This window comes from Lissotriton helveticus, chromosome 2_1, assembly GCF_964261635.1.
Source record: "Lissotriton helveticus chromosome 2_1, aLisHel1.1, whole genome shotgun sequence".
Taxonomy (NCBI): domain Eukaryota; kingdom Metazoa; phylum Chordata; class Amphibia; order Caudata; family Salamandridae; genus Lissotriton; species Lissotriton helveticus.
This window is the reverse complement of record NC_136059.1, coordinates 610,978,789-610,997,278: the sequence shown is the minus strand read 5'-3', so window position 1 is coordinate 610,997,278 and position 18,490 is coordinate 610,978,789. Positions and strand designations below refer to the sequence as shown.

Sequence of the window (18,490 nt, the reverse complement as noted above, 5' to 3'; positions counted from 1 at the left end):
CGTTTCCAGTCGTCGGGAAAGATGCTGGTTTCGAACGTGGCGTTGATGGTGAGCCGTAGTTCGGGAGTGATGTGTGTGTATACACACTCGCAGAAGTCTTTGACAAGTGCATCTTAACTAATGTCTTAAACTGTTGCAATATAAAAGCTTTCTGGTATATTTCAAAAGAATGAAACCCAAATGCTCCATTACATAAAGGAATCTGCATTTATTTTACTGAAATCTTGACGTTTGTTGCCCTGTTACCTTCACCTCCAGCAAATGTCAAAGATGTTTCTCTGTTTATTTATACCTAGAGGATAGACACATAACTACTACATAAATCAAAATATGTAAGAACCTAGAAAGTATTTACATTTTAATTGTACCACCCACCTCAGTCCTAGGTTAAACTTTGACCATCTGTAGAATTCTTATTTTGTTTGTTCAACCAGTGGGTCTAAATTTATCTCAACTTATATCCCTAAGGATTCAAATGCATAGGTTTGTAGTGCTATGTTCCAACCACAATAAACTCTATCCCTCCATTTTTCCAAGTAACTTTAAATACCAAAGGTCTACAAAAGTTATTGATGTTCATCAAACTTGGAAGAGTCTTATAAAATTCTAGTAGTCTAAATAGGGAAATAAACAAACTGGTCCGCGAACAATATCTTGATAGAGTTACGGAACGTGGGAAAGAAATATCTAGGCTAAAAAGAAAGAAAAGTAGATTTCAGTCAAAATTAAAAAAAGTAAGGGAGGACAATGTATGGATTAACTTGAGGGAATCCGTCGTCCATGGCAGGATTAGAGACTTTTGGTCGATAATCGGTAAGGGGTGTGGCTCAAGACTGGGTCCCTCCCCTATCCCCATAGCGGAAGAGGTATGGATTGCCTATATTCGGGATCTTTATGCAGGGAATGGGATTTTAAGTGACGATTTTGCCACCGGTGTTAACTCAGGCAATAATACCGGCATTAATGTTACTCACGTGGGCTCTACTATCTACCCGGCGGAGAAAGAAATTGAGTTAGCTATAAAAAGTATGCGGGTTTCCGGGGCAATGGGACCCGATGAACTCCCCATGACGGTCCTGAAATCGGATCCCGTAAGGTGGAGTAAAATCTTGTTCCCTCTGTTTAAAGTATGTTTTATGACAAAAAAGGTACCTGCCTCTTGGAGGGGAAGTATTTTGGTCCCTATCTTTAAGAAGGGAGTTAGGGATAACCCCAGCAATTATCGTTTGATTGCTCTCCTCGACTCAATCGGTAAGGTGTTTGCGAAATGTCTTCTAGAATCCCTCTCCGGTTGGGTGGAGGAGAATAATATTTTGCCGTTAGAACAGACGGGTTTCCGTAGGAACCATGGTACGTTAGACAACCTTACTGTTCTTCATGTGGTCACAGATAAGTATGTTCAGGTGAGAGGTGGGGTGGTATATGCTGCCTTTATCGATTTCTCCACAGCGTTCGACAAAGTGGACCGTGGTACGCTGTGGAGAAAATTGGCAGCGCTTGGTCTTCCATCCCATCTGTTGGAGCTGGTGCAGGCTCTACATACTGAGACCTGGTGCAGGGTCCTGATGGGGGGCGAAAGGGGGTTATCGGATTTAATTCCATCTTTGAATGGCCTTAAACAAGGCTGTCTGCTGGCCCCCCTCTTGTTCTCTCTGTATACGGCGGACTTACCCGCTACCTTGTCCTCTAGAGAGGGCATCGCCCCGGTGGTTGGGGGCACCCCTATATCTTGCCTGATGTATGCCGATGATGTCCTTATTTTAGACCTAACCCCAAAAGGTCTCGCAAATCGGCTCAATGCTCTTCATACTTTTGCTGTGGCTAATCATATGAAGATTAATATTACCAAAAGTAAAGTCATGTGTATAGCTGGTATGAAGAGGTGCCGGTCTGTTGATTTTGGTTGGTTTATTGGGGGCCAGAAACTTGAGGTTGTAAAGTCCTATATTTTTTTGGGGAAAATCATTACGGCTAACTTGAGTGAGAAACTCCATATAGAGCATTGTACACGCAAAGCTATTGCCCATGGCAAAGGTTTAAAATCCCTATACCATGCAACGGGGAAACGGCACTTTCCGATTTTACTGGAAGTGTATAGATCTAAAATCCCCGCTACAATCCTGTATGGTATTGAACTTATATATGTGAAAAAGTGGGACTTTTGCCATAAGATTGAGGGGAAACTTTTAAGATCTCTCTCCTCCCTAAACACTGCGTGCTCTTTGGCCGCCTGTAGGCTTGAATTTGGTCTCAGGAGTAGCTGGGTACAGGGACTATCGGCCCTTGTTAGATGGGTGGCCTGTCTTGCAAGAGCAGAGGTAGGGACAATGAGAGCACTCCTCAAAAGTGAATTATTGGGTAATTTTAATGAGTTTTCTCAACTTGTCCGTAATTTTAGAAAAGCTGTAACCCTTCTAAAACTAGATGAAACTGCTTTGTTTTTGTATTCTCCTTTACAGTTGAAACCTGTCTTAAAAGCAGCTTCATGGGACTTATGTTTCCAGATGGATAAAAAAGTAATTTGTGAAAAAAGGAAGGTTGATCCTTTTCCTGATCCTCTCCTTGATTCCTACCTGTGGAAACTCCCACAACCCTATGTAATATGGAACCTACCGCATGGTATTCGTAGATTTTGGTTTCTATTACGCTATGATTTATTACCCCTGAACCGACTGTTATCTAAATGGTATGGCTCCTCTCCTTTATGTAATTTTTGTAAAGTAAACATCCAGGACTATATGCATGTGTTGCTGATTTGCCCTGCGCTTCGTAAATTACGCTGCAGATGGTTAAAAGTTATCTGCCTGTATCTTGGCATTGTTACTTTGAATGACTTTTTGTCTGCACTCTATTGCCCTCCTAATGAAATGTTCTGCTTTCACATTTTTAATTTTTTTAAAGGGTTCTTAGCTATTTATTAATATGTCTCTGGAGATGTGTCTTGACTATCCGACTTTTGTAATTTTGTTCTCTATGTCAGCTTCGTATCTACTTGAGGATGTTTAAAGGATTTAACTCTCTTTGTTCTTTTGTGTAATGTAATTGTTGTGTGTTTAATTCTGTACACTTTATGTGGCCCTCCTCGGAGAGCCAAAAACATAATAAATAAAATTGATTATAAAATTCTGGCGGAGTGAGTAGCATATGACAGTAAAGTAATACCTTTATCCCTGCATTACCGATAACCACGCCTTTTTTGTTGTTTTCTCACTACTAATAGTTATTGTTGGATGTTTAATAGCTAATACAAATAATAGAAAAAGGGGACATCCTTTTTTGTTTCTTTGAAAAGTGTCAGCCTTTCAGGATGGATTCCATTTGTGCAAATATTACATGTACAGACTTGATATGCACAAGATGTTGCACTTCTGAGCTTGTGTCCGAAGTTCATAGTTTAGTCTTCTTTTCTCTGGGGTACCACATGATGATGGAACTTGCTAAATATTATTTCTTCTGTATGGTTAGTAAAAAACATTTTTTGTTTAATAACAATATTTTGTATTACTCTACCTAGCCGGCACATTTCTGCTGTCTTATTCGACTATATTTTTGTTTAAGGAAAGAATAGCTAAGCTCTGACTTCCCAATTATTTGTTAACTCGTTTAAACTTACAATATTCGATGGTTTGGTATTTGGCAGGGACTCTTCTAACTTGCCACCAGACCACATCCTTGCTAAAAACTCATGTGCCCCAACATGACCTGCAAAGAGTTGAAGGATAATGGCAGTGAAATTAATGTTGCATTTTAAACTGTGAGTCCTAATTAAATTAAATTCGTTTACTTTAACCCAAATCTAATGCGGTTTCTGCTTTTTAAGAGCTCTGTTTTTTTTCAGCCAAGGAAAGCCAGAGTTAAGCTAGCCTGTTTTTTTCAAACCCATGTCTTCGGCAAGAAGGCCTATGTAATAAGATGGTGACCAGCCTAAAGAGAGAGGCTGATTTTATTTATTTAAGGGTTTTTATATAGAGCAGCCGTTCACCAGGGGTGTCGAGAATACAGAGTTTACTCTACAGATTTCTATGCATATAGAAGCATGTATTGCAGCACTCTACCACTGTTCCTTGCTTCCCCTTCACCCTTCGAAAGAGGAGGAGAGGCGGGGGAGTGGCTTGGACGCCGGAGAAGATGGCTGCCTGAACCCTCTTCTCCTCGCGTGGCGCTGGAATCTCCTCGGCAAACTGTGCGCTCCAGCCATTACGCGCACAGATGGTGAAGTGAGGCGTCGGAACCAACAACGAAGCTAGCGGTGCTGTTTGGACCCCTGGAGAACCTGCCCGACTTCCGGTACGAGAGCATCTGTTCTTGCTCCCGGCCGCATGGCTATACCGGCGGCCCCTACTCTGCTCTTCGACAGGCCTGATGCAAGAGGCTGCTCCGCAACTCATCACGGGATCTACCCATCGTATCTAAAGGCCGTCTCAACCAGCGACTGCAGTTTATGCAAAATGAAGTACGTGCATGAAGTCTAAACGCTACGCCATGTGACATCTCTTAAAATCAAGGTACGGCGCGTAACGCCTGAAAATGGTGGCCATCCGTCTCCTTACCGGCCCGAGCCCATGCTCATCAACCCGGGTGCCCTGGTAATTGCAGGACAGATCGCGTCAAACGGATCTCTGCCCCTACCAAAACTGTGATTGAGAAGGCCCTGCACTTACCTTCTGCAATGTGATGCCTGCTTGTTTGCTTACCACGCGAGTAATTAATTAATTAAGAGTGAAACCGTACCATCATCTCACCAGGGAATGTTCTGGCAATGTGCTGCGCTGTTACTCAGTCTGTGCATGGCAATTGGTTCTTTACTGATATTGTCGACGAGGATAGCTTCATCTGTTCTTGCCTGACCCTAAAATGGCCGACCCTTGTGACGTCCCCATTGTAAATAATGGGACGAGCTTGAAATTGCTTGAATAATGCGAGGAATTGCATGGAAGTGCTTGAAAATACCTAGATCTTTCTACCTGTGGTACTGATTCTATATATCTAGATCTTTGGTTACTCTGACATCTGGGTGAGCTGCCTTTCCCATGCTGCATCCATCAAGGTCACTCTTGGCCCACTAAGTCGTAACCTGGCTCAGATCTCCCGAATACCTTAACTCCTCCAGGACTATAACTATCCACAGATCACACAACCAGTTCAGGTCTTTAAATAGCGGATCCAGCAATCCATTCAAGTTCCAGCATGGGAGAAAAGGAGTCCAAGAATCTGAAAAGACTGAAAGCTGAACCACCGAATCCAGTCTCACCGACCAAGGGCTCTAGGGATATTAATGCGACGCTGGACACGATTCTCCTCAAACTCGCCAAAGTCCATGAAATTACAAAATCCACGAGGGAAGAAATCACGGCTGTACGACAGGACATTAAAGATACTAATGCCAGGCTCTCGGAAACTGAATGTAGAATCAGCCAGCTCGAAGATTCGGAGGTGAAGGTAACTAAGTCCCGTAAGGAACTCTCAATCTCTACAGCGTCCATGTCAGGACGCATCTCTGAGTTGGAAGACAGAAATCGCAGAGGAAATTTACGAATTTTGGGTATTCCAGAGGGGGCGGAGGAAAAAGATGGATCGTGTATACCCTTCCTGGAATCCTGGTTCCCGCAGGCCACCAACCTTTCCTTTACTACTCCATTGGAATTAGACAGAGCCCACAGAGTCCCGGCTCGTATCTTACCTGGTCAGAGGGGGCCGAGACCGATAGTATGCAAACCTCTTAGGTATCGGCACGTGGAGCAAATGTTAGCGTTCATGCGCAAGCACAACCACATACTATGGAAGACCAACAAGGTATACATATCTAGGACTATTGCAAAGAAACTGTCGCCCTGAGGAAATATTTCCTAGCCCTACGCCCGCATCTTCAGTCGCTCAGCTACCAATATGGATTTGTGGGTCCTGCACGATTCCGGGTGACAACCAAAGGGGTGCCGCAGATATTTACTGATCCTTTGCATCTGAAGAAATTCCTGGACGGTCCCGACGAAGCAGCTATGGACACAGCTAAGCCGACTACTTCTGATGACAGCAAATACCTTACTGACTTGATCTTTATCATCGCCTCAGGTTGTGATGTTAATTACTTTGTAGGTTCATTAAGGACTTGGTCGCTGAACTATTACCTGATCATTCGCATCGCCTGAGGTTACAGATGTGGTCAGCGGTGTGGTAGGATGTTACTTTCCTTATTAATGTTCTGCTTAAGTGATCAAAGAAGCTATGTTGCAACCTACACGTTATGTACATGAGGGACTTGGTTGCTGATCTATACCTGCTCTGTATCCAGCTGAATTCCACATGTCTGCCGGGTCTATTCATCAAGGGGGTGGTCAGGTCTCTGTGCGGATACCCAACACGGCTGATCAATACTTATCCAATTGATCCCACGGCAGGGGATGTTACTCTTGAGTCTTTCACCCGGCTTCGACGTACCTGGTGCACTTGTCGCGCATGTTGTAATGTTAAAAGTTAATGCTCACGTAACTAAATTCTCTCATGTTGGCCATATTGTTCTAAAAATGGCCATTGTTATACTAAGTCAGCATTAAGGCTCCTTTAGTTAAGCTAAAACAAGTCCTACAACTCATACTACACCGGAGTCAATTATGAATGCACACTAGTTATTTTTTCACACCTTCATACGACAGTGGTAGGTGGATGTGTAGTACAGATGTACTGTTAAAACGATTGCTTTATTATGTTCTTTCTAGGTGGCAAAAGTGTGACAAATTCGCTAGTTTTGTACAATTACTTGGAATGATGATTCCAATCCATGTTCTTGAGGTTTTCATGTTGTTCGTATACCATGCTTCACTTCAGTTTGGAAGCAAACAATGACACCACTTACGCCACGGGGGAGGGAACCTGGTATGGCGGCTCCTCCTTGGTCGTCATGTCCTCAGTGTACTTTTGGGGTGGGGCGGGTGGGTGTGGGATGTGGGTGGATTTGAGGGGGGTTCTTGTTTTCACTGCTATTTATTATTTTCTCTGTGTTTCTGCTTCTAACACGTCGTCTATCCAAGTACCTAAGCAGAACTTTTTTACAACTCAGAGTTCATGACAATGTCCAGTATGCTCTCATTCTTAGTAGCCTGTCCATTCTAGGGTATACAAGTCCTGCCTACAAATTACACATGTTGGTCCTTACACTCTGTTTTGTCAAAAAAGTAACACACTATCCCCTCACTTCCAATGACCCTGAATAAACAAGCCTTAAAGATAGTGTCGCTCAATGTGAAGGGTATAAATCACCCAATCAAAAAAAGGAAACTTTTAGATTATCTACATAAACGAAAGGGTGACATTGTACTACTACAGGAAACTAAAATCGACTCGCCCCAATTCAATGCTATGAAAAACAAATGGTACAGCGAGGCAATTGGGTTGGATGCTTTAGGAAAAAAGAAGGGGGTTCTTAATTTAATTGTGAAGAAAGCCAATATGGATGTCCTTCAGTGCACAGCCGATACAAAAGGCAGGTGGGTCTCCACGAAATTGTCCAAGGACAATATAGAGTTTTACGTGACTAACGTCTATGCCCCTAATAAAGATGATCCTGGGTTTTGGAAGGAACTCTGTACCCATATCGAAACAATACCAGACACTGCAACACATATCCTGGGGGGTGACCTCAATCTCCCCATGGACCCACTGTTAGATAGGGACTCCCGTTGCTCCTTCCGACCAAACAATTCACACAAAGCACTACTCAATCTTTGCTTCCGCTTAAACTTAACTGACTCATGGAGGCTGTTAAACCCGTCTGGGAGAGATTATACCTTTTACTCCCCACCCCACGATTCTTACTCACGCATAGACTATTTACTCACCTCTGGCCACTCCATTGCCGATATTGTAGAAACTTGCATTGAGGCACGGGTTATCTCCGATCACTCATGCATCACGATGGCTCTGGCACTGAACAACGTGGTCAAGAGACCCTCCCTATGGAGATTCAATGACAGTTTTGAAAAAGGAAGCACATAGACTGACCATAGAATCAGCAATTAGTGAATATCTTTCCCACAACACAAAGGGTGACACAACAGATCTGACAAGATGGGAGTATTAATCAAAATTCGTACGGCCATGAATAAGGATGCCAATATCACTTTGGAGCAATTGGAAAAAGAAATCTCAGGGCTGGAGACAAAGCACATAGCTCTTAAGGACCCCATGACACTAAATGAGCTGATGAACAAAAAATACGACTATAATAAAATAATCAGGGAAAGGGCGGGGGTGTGGCTCCAACACCACAAGAACTTCAAGCTCTGTCACGCGAATAAAGCGGGTAAGAGCCTTGCCTCTTACTTGAAATTCAAAATACAGAAGACGGTCATCAAAAACATAGTTGACAAACTAGGTACCCCTCACTCGGACCCTACCAAAATAGCGGACATATTTAAGGACTTCTATAGTGAACTATATAGCAAAAATCTAGAGATCAATGGCTCTAAAGTGCAGACATATTTAGACAACTGTAAGCTTCCTTCTCTCTCTATGGAAGACCAGGTCGAGCTCAATAAGCCCATATCCTCTGAAGACATCACCCAAGCCATTAAATCTCTTAAAACCGGAAAAGCGCCGGGCCCTGACTGTTTCAGTGCCTCGTTCTACAAGAACTTCTCCCCTACATTGACAGAGCCTCTCAAGGACTTGTATGAGCACTTTAACTCCTGTGGTCGAGTGCAAGGCACGACAGCTGAAGCAATTATTGCGGTTCTCCCTAAAGAAGGGAAAGACCCGACGTCCCCGAAGAATTACAGGCCGATATCTTTAATCAACCTTGATTGTAAGATCTACGCCATGATTCTGGCCAAAAGAATCCAGAAGGTTCTGCCGCAGCTTATACATCCATCCCAAGTGGGGTTCCTCAAAAACAGATTATCCAGTGACAACACTAGAACATTAGCTCACATAATAGTAAAAGCAAAACTCACTTCATCCCCCACAGTGGCAGTAACATTAGACGCCGAAAAGGCCTTTGACAAGGTCGACTGGGCCTACCTAGAAGCCACTTTGCAGAAATTCAACCTGGGGACCAACTATATTCGTATGGTAATGGCATTATACTCTAACCCGTCGGCGAGGGTGAGAGCAGGAGGATGCCTGTCGGACCCGTTCGAATTGAAACAAGGGACGAGACACGGTTGCCCCCTTTCTTCTTCCCTTTTTCTACTGGCAATTGAACCATTTCTCTACTCACTTCGAAATAATGAGCTAATTAAGGGTATCTGTTTTGGTGACCTCACGGTGAAGATTTCGGCTTATGCTGATGAAGTCTTGGTAGTCTCGGAAAATGCTGACCTAGCTATCCCGGCACTGATGTCCTCCATTGCGGAATTTGCTGAGGTCTCAGGCTACAAACTTAACAAGGACAAGACAGAGGTAAAATTACTTAATAACATAGGAGATAAGACTGTGTTAGGGGACTCGGAATTATGCTGGCAACCGAAGAGCTTCAAGTATCTAGGAATTGAATTTCGAAAAGGATTTAATTAGCACTTTGAAGCTAAATAAAAAATCTCCTCCCTCCTGGATGGTTGGTCTCCAAAATTCCTGTTTTAGTGGGGGAGAGTGGAAACTCTAAAAATGATGATTACGCCCCTCATCAATTACTTGATAAGTATGCTACCTATGCTACTCTCTGACGAGTTCCTCAACAAGACGTACAAGCTTTTTAGCACCTTTCTGTGGCAGGGGAAGAAACCGAGAATCTCTCTACGGAAACTCCAGCTCCCAAAAGACAAGGGGGGATTGGACTTCCAAATTTCAGATGCTATCAGACAGCCTACTTGTGCAAGCAAGGGGCGAACTGGTTCCTATCACTACAAGATTACACCCCGATCTGGACCCAAGTTGAAAAGGCTATTCTTAAGAATTTTCCACTCTCTGCAATTATGTCCATGGACGCCACGGCTTTTCCCATTCCAAATATGTCTTCCTTAACACTAAACGAGCACTCCTTAACCTAGAGAGACATTGCAAAGTCAAAACCAAATTTTCTAAGGCCAACCTAACCTCGTTCTGGTTCAATCCGGCCTTTAAAGAAGAAGGGAAATACCTCTACTGGGAAGATTGGTCTAAGAAGGGGCTGAACTTGTTGGAAGATGTATATGACGGGCCTTCTCCCCTAGCCTTTGTCGCCCTACAGACACGATTTGGCCTCCAACCACTTGACTTCTATAAATTTCTGCGTCTCAAAGCCCTTGTCTCTGCCAGAGCCATCTTCCCACAAGAACCCACACTATGCAGCAAACTACGTCAACTCTCGTCCTTAGGTCACATGGTATCAAAAATCTACAAAATTCTCTCCCCCATGCCTCAGAAAACCCATAGGAAGTGTGAACTAGATTGGGAGAACGAAACCAACTCTTCTACTATACAGTTTGATTGGGATAGGCTTCACCTCACTCCCTTCTCCAGCAAAATATCCCTGTTACTCTCCCAAACAAAATTTATGCTGATCAATAAGACATTTTGGACACCCGAAAAGCTTTTTAGACTTAAGCTCCGTGACAACCCTCTATGCTGGAACTGCAACTCTCATGATGGCAACCTGGCCCACATGTTTTTCTATTGCCCGAAGCTCCAGCAGTTTTGGGATAGAATCTTTAATTATATCCAACGAATATTTCAATTTAGACCGCCCAAAGAATTTGCATATGTCCTACTTGGAGCAATTGACCCGAGGTTGCCATCTGAACACGATAGACTCCTTTTAGATCTCATGCTCACACTTGCATGCAAGGTAGTTTTAAATAAATGTAAAAGTGCCTCCGAGGTATCGTTCAAAATGTGGCAGGAATGGCTAAACTCCCTGAGGGGTGCTGACAATGATGCCCTATACTCGTCACCATGGCGGAAACCTCATACCAAACTCTGGAGCTCACTTGACTCAAGGGAGACATGCGCGACCCGCCTTAGGCCAGTATGGGATACTATCCATCCTATTTTGATCTACTAATTGTATAGCAATGGATTGCATGAGTTGGACAATTAGATGCTGTTATAGACAAGTCTATGATATTCTGTTACGCTGCTGCGTTCTGTACTCTATATTCTTTTTCTTTTCTTTTTTTTCCTCCTTTCTCATCCTCTTCTTTCCTCATCTTATACCACATTGGTGTATTAGGGGTATGGAACCATGTAGGGAAAAATTATCTGACATGTATCTATTGTGTATATTGTATGCCCACATGATGTGAACCGGACAGATTATCATCTGAATACACCCTCTGTATCCAATCGTGTATTGTTTTCTGTCTCTTTCTCGTTTATTTTGTATTGATTTTGTATGCCTTTAACCCTTAATAAAAAAGATTTGTAATTGAAAGAGGAGCAGCTCCATTGCCTGGCCCTTCAAGGGCTTTAAGCTTTTATATGGATCGTTCCAAGGATTATTGAATGGACTGTCGAATTTGTGGGGGTTACTCCGGACTGAAGAAAGGGAAAGCTGTACAGAAGAAGTCACTGTTGAGGCTGATAATGCTCTGCATTAAGATCTGCTATGCACTGGTAGTGACGCAGCTCCCATAAGGTCTGAGAGCTCATTCCACTAGGGCCAAGGCCTCTACAACTACATTTGTGCGGGGGTGGGGTATCTGTCCTTTATACCCTTCAGGCTGCTACATATGCTTTGGTGCATGCATTTACGAAGCACTATTGCCTTGACAGCCAGGTTCCTTGCAAAGGTCACTTCACTTGCTTGGATTTGCAAGACTTAAAACAGATACCAATGCACACCACCCAAAGGTGGAGGGGTTGTGGAGTGGACAACTCAAAGAGGGGGGGGATCTGTGGTTAGAAGTATCCATTAGAAGGTTACTTACCTTTTTAATCACTCTTTCTAGTTGATAGATTTCTGGCTGCCCTCCTGCTTTTGTGTCCTATGTAGTGGCCTCTTTTTAACATCTACAAATGCCCCAAGTTAGTACTCCGCACATTGTTTCAATTGTCATGCTCTGCGTCTATGCAGATAGCAAAAAGACAAGAAACTGACATTCACACACTGGGGTGGAGCTTAGATGCTGTTCTGCTCGATCACACTTCTGGGGCTGTTAGGAGTCACCGTGCATCCGCAATATGCCACTTGTCAGTGCATTGAATGCTGCAATTATAAATTTCTGCAGATCAATTCTAGCGGCTAGGAGACATTCTGAGAAGAGGAATATGTGGTTTCCACTAGAAAACATGTTACCAAAGGTAAGTAAGCTCCTCTTTGTCACAAACAGGCACGCATATATATACACTACAATCCTTCCTGGCCTTATATGGTAGAGAGGCAGTGCAGTCCTTAAGGGACACCTACCAGTGTCTCAAATCACTCCTCCAATAGAGAACAAGAGGAAGTCCTTTAAAACGGATCAGTTCCCCTGTTTTTAGTATACCTCTTGCTAGACTTCAGTGAACTCTAGGGTTTTTGCTAACTCCTGGTGGCAGAAATAGTGCCTATGGCTTTGATACATATTTGTAATTCCACATATAAAATGCAAATGAAACTTTTTCATAAAAATGTGGGAATATATATGGTAATATTAATCTAAACTCTATTTAGGAAACAGTCTTTTTTGGCATCTCTAATCTCCAGCAGGAACATTTTAAGTGATAGATGGTAGCGTTTGCATTATAAAAGAACATCTGAAAAATCAAAGCACCAAGTCTAAGTCATTTTGCCAGACCACCTTCAAGAGATGTGGGCTAGGCACTGTTGAGTATTTCTTTTTTTAAAACATACTTGTAGAGATGTCTTTTTTTAATGAGAAATTACTCGCTAACATGTATTTTGGTTAAGGAATGCCTCATACATACATTTGAGTAACCTTTTGTTTTTGCTTTGAAATGTCTGGTTTTTCAACTTGAACAAGCCGGAATGTAGCAGCTGCCAACTTTCTCCCTCCATGCTATCTTTGATCCAATTTAAGTTGAAAAGGGGGCATGTTACTCCACGTGCATTCGCATACCGTACTACAATAATACGTGCCTCTCTGTTGTGTGCACACAAAGTGAACTGTTTTGAATGCCTTTTGTTTCACATTTTCCATCGGATTATTAGTTTGAGACAGGTGTTGGGGAGGAATTACAGAATTTCCCCAAGCAATCTATTAAAACATTTGAATTTGGTGATTATTAAACATATCGTTGCTCTATTTTATTGCCACAAAAGGTTTAGGTTGTATGGAAAACTATTGACACTTCCACCCTACTTAATTTGCCCACAATAGATTGGATTTTAACAATACTTGTAGAAGGTTTCAGGATTTTCCTATCCTTGGAAAGCATTTTTAAAATGCATGTTTGCGTTAGTCTATGAATGAACAGTTTGATCTATGAATTTCTTAAAACACATAGCTTTTAATAGACTTCTGTGAAAGACATGAATGCAGCCCATAAAGGAAAGATACCTTCAACTAATCCATTAATTATTCTCTTAATTATTATTAAATACTCACCAACTCCTACAAAAGTATTTCAAAAGTCTTCAGCAATGAATGTTATTCTAAATTATTGCGTACTGCCTTCAAAAGTGCATCTTCATCAAGTAGTAAACAACCATTATGTATTCCCACAATATATGCATGTGACGTTGTCCTTGTATTATTAGCATTGAGTTTTGGGGAGATCTCCCTGAAAAGCATTAATCTCAGCTAGGTTTACTATTAGATGGTGAAAAGACTATTGTGTATTAAATAATGGCACTATCCTTAGTTGCCTCTTACCTCCCTCCAATGATTATCATGAATGGACAGAAGGATAATTCTCCTTAATTTCCTTGTATCTTAGATTGGGTCTAGGGCCCCACCTACTTAAATCTGTCCTTTCTCTCCTTCTGAGGATGCTGTCTTTAGTATCTCCCCTCTCTCTTCTGCTCCTGCTTATTTCTAACTGAGAGTCTCCTCCGGGCATTTTTAGGAGATTCATCACCTGGTATAGCTGGAGATTCACCTCCTAGCATCATTGGAGATTCACCCCCTGACATGGTTTGAGATTTCCTCCCTTGCATAGTTCCAGTCTCTTTTCTCCACCCCCTCATCTTAGTTTACTTTGGGGGTCTCCACCTTCTTTTGTGAAGTAATCAGCCTCTTTCCTTAGTTCAGTGGGTCCGTCTTAAGTTTTGGAGAAGTCCTATGGAGTTTCAGGGCTCACCTACACCCAGTTTGGGGGCCTTTCTCTGGCTTATTTCTGAGGTTACCTCCCCTCTCCCACCTTAATTCAGGGTCTTGTTTGGCTAAGTTTTGGGAGATTCGTGTAGGATATCATACTTTTAATGCCAGTTTTATTCCTTGCTGATTCGGGGCTACTACCCTGATATTAGTCTTGATCCCAATGACTGAGTCATTCATCCTGGTCCTTTACTAGGGTTGCTCTAATGCTTCACTGATGTTTTGTCTCCTTTCCACTTTTATGCCCCGCCCAGACCGAGCTCATGTTTTAAAAAAAAAATATTTTAAGAATACCACCTTTTTTCCTCCAAAATTTCACCCATAGATGTCCTTTATCCAGTAAGACCATCCCCTCCTGAAAATATGGTGGAAGCTACCTCAAGAGTGACTTTGCTATTAATACAAATTTTGAGACACTATGTATTGCCTCCAATGTTTACATTTAACTGTGGAGTTTTTAGTTCCAAAAGGTTGCAGTGCTCACATTATAAGGGTAACGTATTTTTTTCTGGAATCCTTGATGTTTTGAACTAGAGCATCGTTGAATAGCATGGTGCAACATAGATTTGAAAATCCCTGCAGTGTTCTATGCTCATTTGCTCATGCATCCTTTTGATAACTTGTTTGCGGCTCGCTGCCTATGTAATTTAATATTTCTTTCAGGGTCCTCCAGGAGGCGGAGGGCAGCCAGGAACGCCCATCATGCCAAGTCCAGCAGGTATGGGTTCTTTAAAAGTATTAGACGGAGGAACACAGAGACATTCGTTGGTAGTCGGAGGTTCTTGGATGAATATAAATGCATTAAAAGGGAAAGTGTGTTAAATGCTTGTAATGTGGAACTTTTACTATAGAATTCCTCAGTAGAATTGTTTTGTATCACTGGCTTAGATTTTACTGAGTTAGTGCTGGTCGTCTATCCCAGAGTTTTTTGTCTGGGATGTGCCAAATAAACTTCAAATGGCATCCACCTAATTAGATAGATACTCTGAAGTTGGTAATAGTGTTTCATTGACCTCACACCGATTCACCTGAGGCAATAAAGTTTGGGTCACCATACTTACTGACAATGCGTAGGAAGCTTTCGCCCTGTGCATATTCAAACATAGGAGGCGACATAGGGTGGGGATGCGCTTTGCTCGCTAAAAGTCCTGACCCTACAGTGGAGGCTGATCAGTCGCCATCGAAGGCGGAGTGGCAGAGGCGGTGTGGAAAAGGGGAAAGGCAGAGGGAGAGACACTGCGCTGTGAGGAAGTTTGGCACCTATGCAAGCGACCCATTTCAGCAACCTGAGGACCTACTCACCCGAAAAGATGACCTTGCCCTGTGAATTTAGCTGCAAAGGATAGGTGTTGTGCAGTGTCTTTACACTGATTTTGCTAAATTGATGTGTGATGGTAAAATGGGTGATAAATGGAAACAATTTCACATGTAATCTCAGCTTATTCTTTGCAAGTAGTGAGTTTAAAGTGGTAGTGTTTTTTTTGTTACATTTTTTTAAATTCCAGAACAAATGGCCCAGCTGTACTACCTTAGTATGTGCTCATGTAAATTCTCAGCTGTGTGTGTGTGGAGACGGGGGCAGGTAGAAATAGCTATTTGACACTGGTGTCATTATAATCCGGGTTTATGTCCTCATTGTCCTGCACAGAGATAGTTTCCATTCTTATCCCATTCTCCCCTGAACACTCTTGTGGTTAGACCCATTTATCAACATGTGCACTGGTCTTGTACAAACATTCCTTGGATGTAAAGGAGTTATTTCTAACACTTTTCTTCACTATTTAAGATGTGGTTAAGTATAATCTAATGCTGTTAGTAGCGAAAATGTCTATTGCATTTGCTTTTGCTTCGGTTCACCCTGGTTGCTGTCTGGTTTAACCTGGTGGCCTGGTTTGTCTTTTGCAGACCGCTTCTGTATGGTATATTGTTGGATCTCCTATTTTCCTTTTTGGATGTCGTGTGGAGCCCCTGCACCTTCTTTGGACACTCATGCTAATGGCTGAGTTGTGCGTACTTCTAAAACACAATTACTCGTATATTAACACCTCTACACTTACGTGGGACATTCATTCTTATAGCAAACACTAATGTAATGTCACCCACAGCGTTGCTCTTCTGGCTTATGTGCTTCTCAGGGCTATATGCTCTGTGTGCGGAGAGAGGGTGGGCAATAACTGCAAGGCTTTTCAGGATGATGATTGAAGTAGAAATGTATGTCCCAGAGGTGTTTGTTCCTTCCAGATTATGGCAGCTAGACTTTGAGTAAATGTAGCCAGGACTGATTTGCATCGTGCCTTTTTCTTTCACCTGTCAGTGGACGGGTTCTTCCTTATGCCTATATGAGAAGTGTAGGAGTTGTCTTGTTGCAATGCAGCTCTTCTTAATGGCTCTCCCAATCTAATGGAATGCTTGATGATGTGTGATTATTGAGGCTGTAATCTCTATCCGCTGATTTCCTGTTGAGTATAGACTTGGTGGGTTGCTGCCACATTTCCACGTCCGCACTCCTATGCCTGAAGATCAGCCTTCAACTCTTATGCGGCTTTTCAAGTTTGTAGATGAATCATTTGTCTGGCCCTTCCTTTCTCATCAAGTTTAAAACCAAGAGGAAAGGCAGAGTCTGAGTTATGGAAGGCGGGGGAGGGGAAACCCACATGGAGGTGTATGATGTATGACCGGAGCCACCAACCTTTTGTGATCAATGATAAAACATTCGTAGATCAATCCCAGTAGTGAGCAACATGCAAAGCACAAAGGAACGTGTTGGCGTATATGGCCATGAGTACTGGGAGCTTGGAAAATGTGTGCTTCTGCCAGACGATGTCTTGCAAGAAAAAACATCAGGGGAGTGGTGATGCAGCGGAATACCAGTCAGCAAAGCTTCCCAGTCCTTAAACATTTTTTTTGCTCAGTGTAACAAGGACAAAACGTACCATTGTAATTAGGTAAGTTGCCGAGCAACCTATTTGGGTGCCCTGAGCAACATGTGGTTCATGAACTACACGTTGGGGGCCTCTGGTGCATAAGAACTACGCAGCAGTGAATTGTTGACGTGCACTGGACTTGGGTGCAGTAAGGAGGACCATACGATTTCTTTTGCACTTTGCCTTGTTCCTGTTTGATAGTTTATTGCTCCTCCCTAATGCAGTGTCTCTTGTTTGGATTCCCCAATCTGGTTAACGACGTGCAACTGTTGGGCAGGAGAAAGGCCTTCTTTGCATTACACTTTGCGTCAGCCTCCAGGGCGAGTTTTGTGTACCTGATTACACTCCTGTCACCTTTATGGTTTAAATCTTTTTATTAGTTTCAGCACAAATAAGAAACAGAGCCCCTCAGCCCCTCAATGATATGCAAAGAGACAACAATGCCGCATTGCGTCGTTACCATAGGTAATAAGCATGGAGCGGGTCCTCTGAACAAAAAGGGACGGGGACAAACAGGAAACGAAAACCCCTTTCCCCCTTCTAACCCACCCCAAGACCCTACCCCTACCCTTCCCACCCATCTCTCGTCCACCTTGAACTAAAGAAACCAGGAAGGGAGGGAAGAAGGAAAGGATTGCTAAGAAAGAAATCAGTCTGGTATTCAACGGCCCTTCTTGGGAGGTGTCTTGGAGGTGCTACTTTTGTTGACGGGGAGGCGAAGCAGGCGCAAGTATCGAGGACATGTTAATTCCCTGAATTCAGACACCAGCAGCGTCAGGAAGGGCCGCCACAGATTAGGAAACTCTGACCCCTTACCGGCCAATGTAAGCGTGAGTTTCTCCATGCCCAGCACCAGCCAGAGCCTCTGGAGCCAGCCAGTGTGCGTGGGGAGTTGGGTGGAGCGCCAATGTACTAGGATATTCTCTACTGCCGATCCCAGAGTAATCGCGATCTGTCGACCCCACCTGGATTTGAGCGGGTATGTCAATGGGTTAGAGAGACCTAAGAGAATATAGGAGGGGAATCTTGGGAGCTGTGTCTCAAAGTGTAAATCAATTTCATCAATCACTTGGGTCCAGTATGATTGTATGCAAGTGCAGCGCCATTACGTACCCACCTCCCCACACCCTCTCCAACATAGGTCACTCCGTCGGGGGTCAAAGCGATGTAAGCGTTCTGGTGTGTAACACCAATACGTGATAATCTTGGTCAGGGTTTCCGTGAGGCCCATGTGGTAGACGGAGTGTCTTGCCCTGTGGTATATATTTCCCCATTCCTTGTGGCTCAGTGTTCTGCCCAAATCTCTTTCCCAACGGGCCCGACCCGCATTGTATGTGTAAGTGGTGTTGGCTAAAAGCATTCTATAGAGGTCAGAAATGATCTTTTTATCGGAGGTGC

At 43.1% G+C, this 18,490-nt stretch overlaps 1 protein-coding gene across 6 annotated transcripts in view; it reads left to right on the top strand.

Moving 5' to 3' along the window:
* SSBP2 (single stranded DNA binding protein 2) overlaps positions 1-18,490 on the top strand; it is an 875,377-nt gene that overhangs the window by 770,801 nt on the left and 86,086 nt on the right. For all 6 annotated transcript variants that reach the window (XM_078675324.1, XM_078675321.1, XM_078675326.1 and 3 more), the window contains exon 12: positions 14,832-14,886. In XM_078675324.1, coding sequence (XP_078531450.1) covers positions 14,832-14,886 — 55 coding nt within the window. The remainder of the gene's footprint in view (positions 1-14,831; positions 14,887-18,490) is intronic.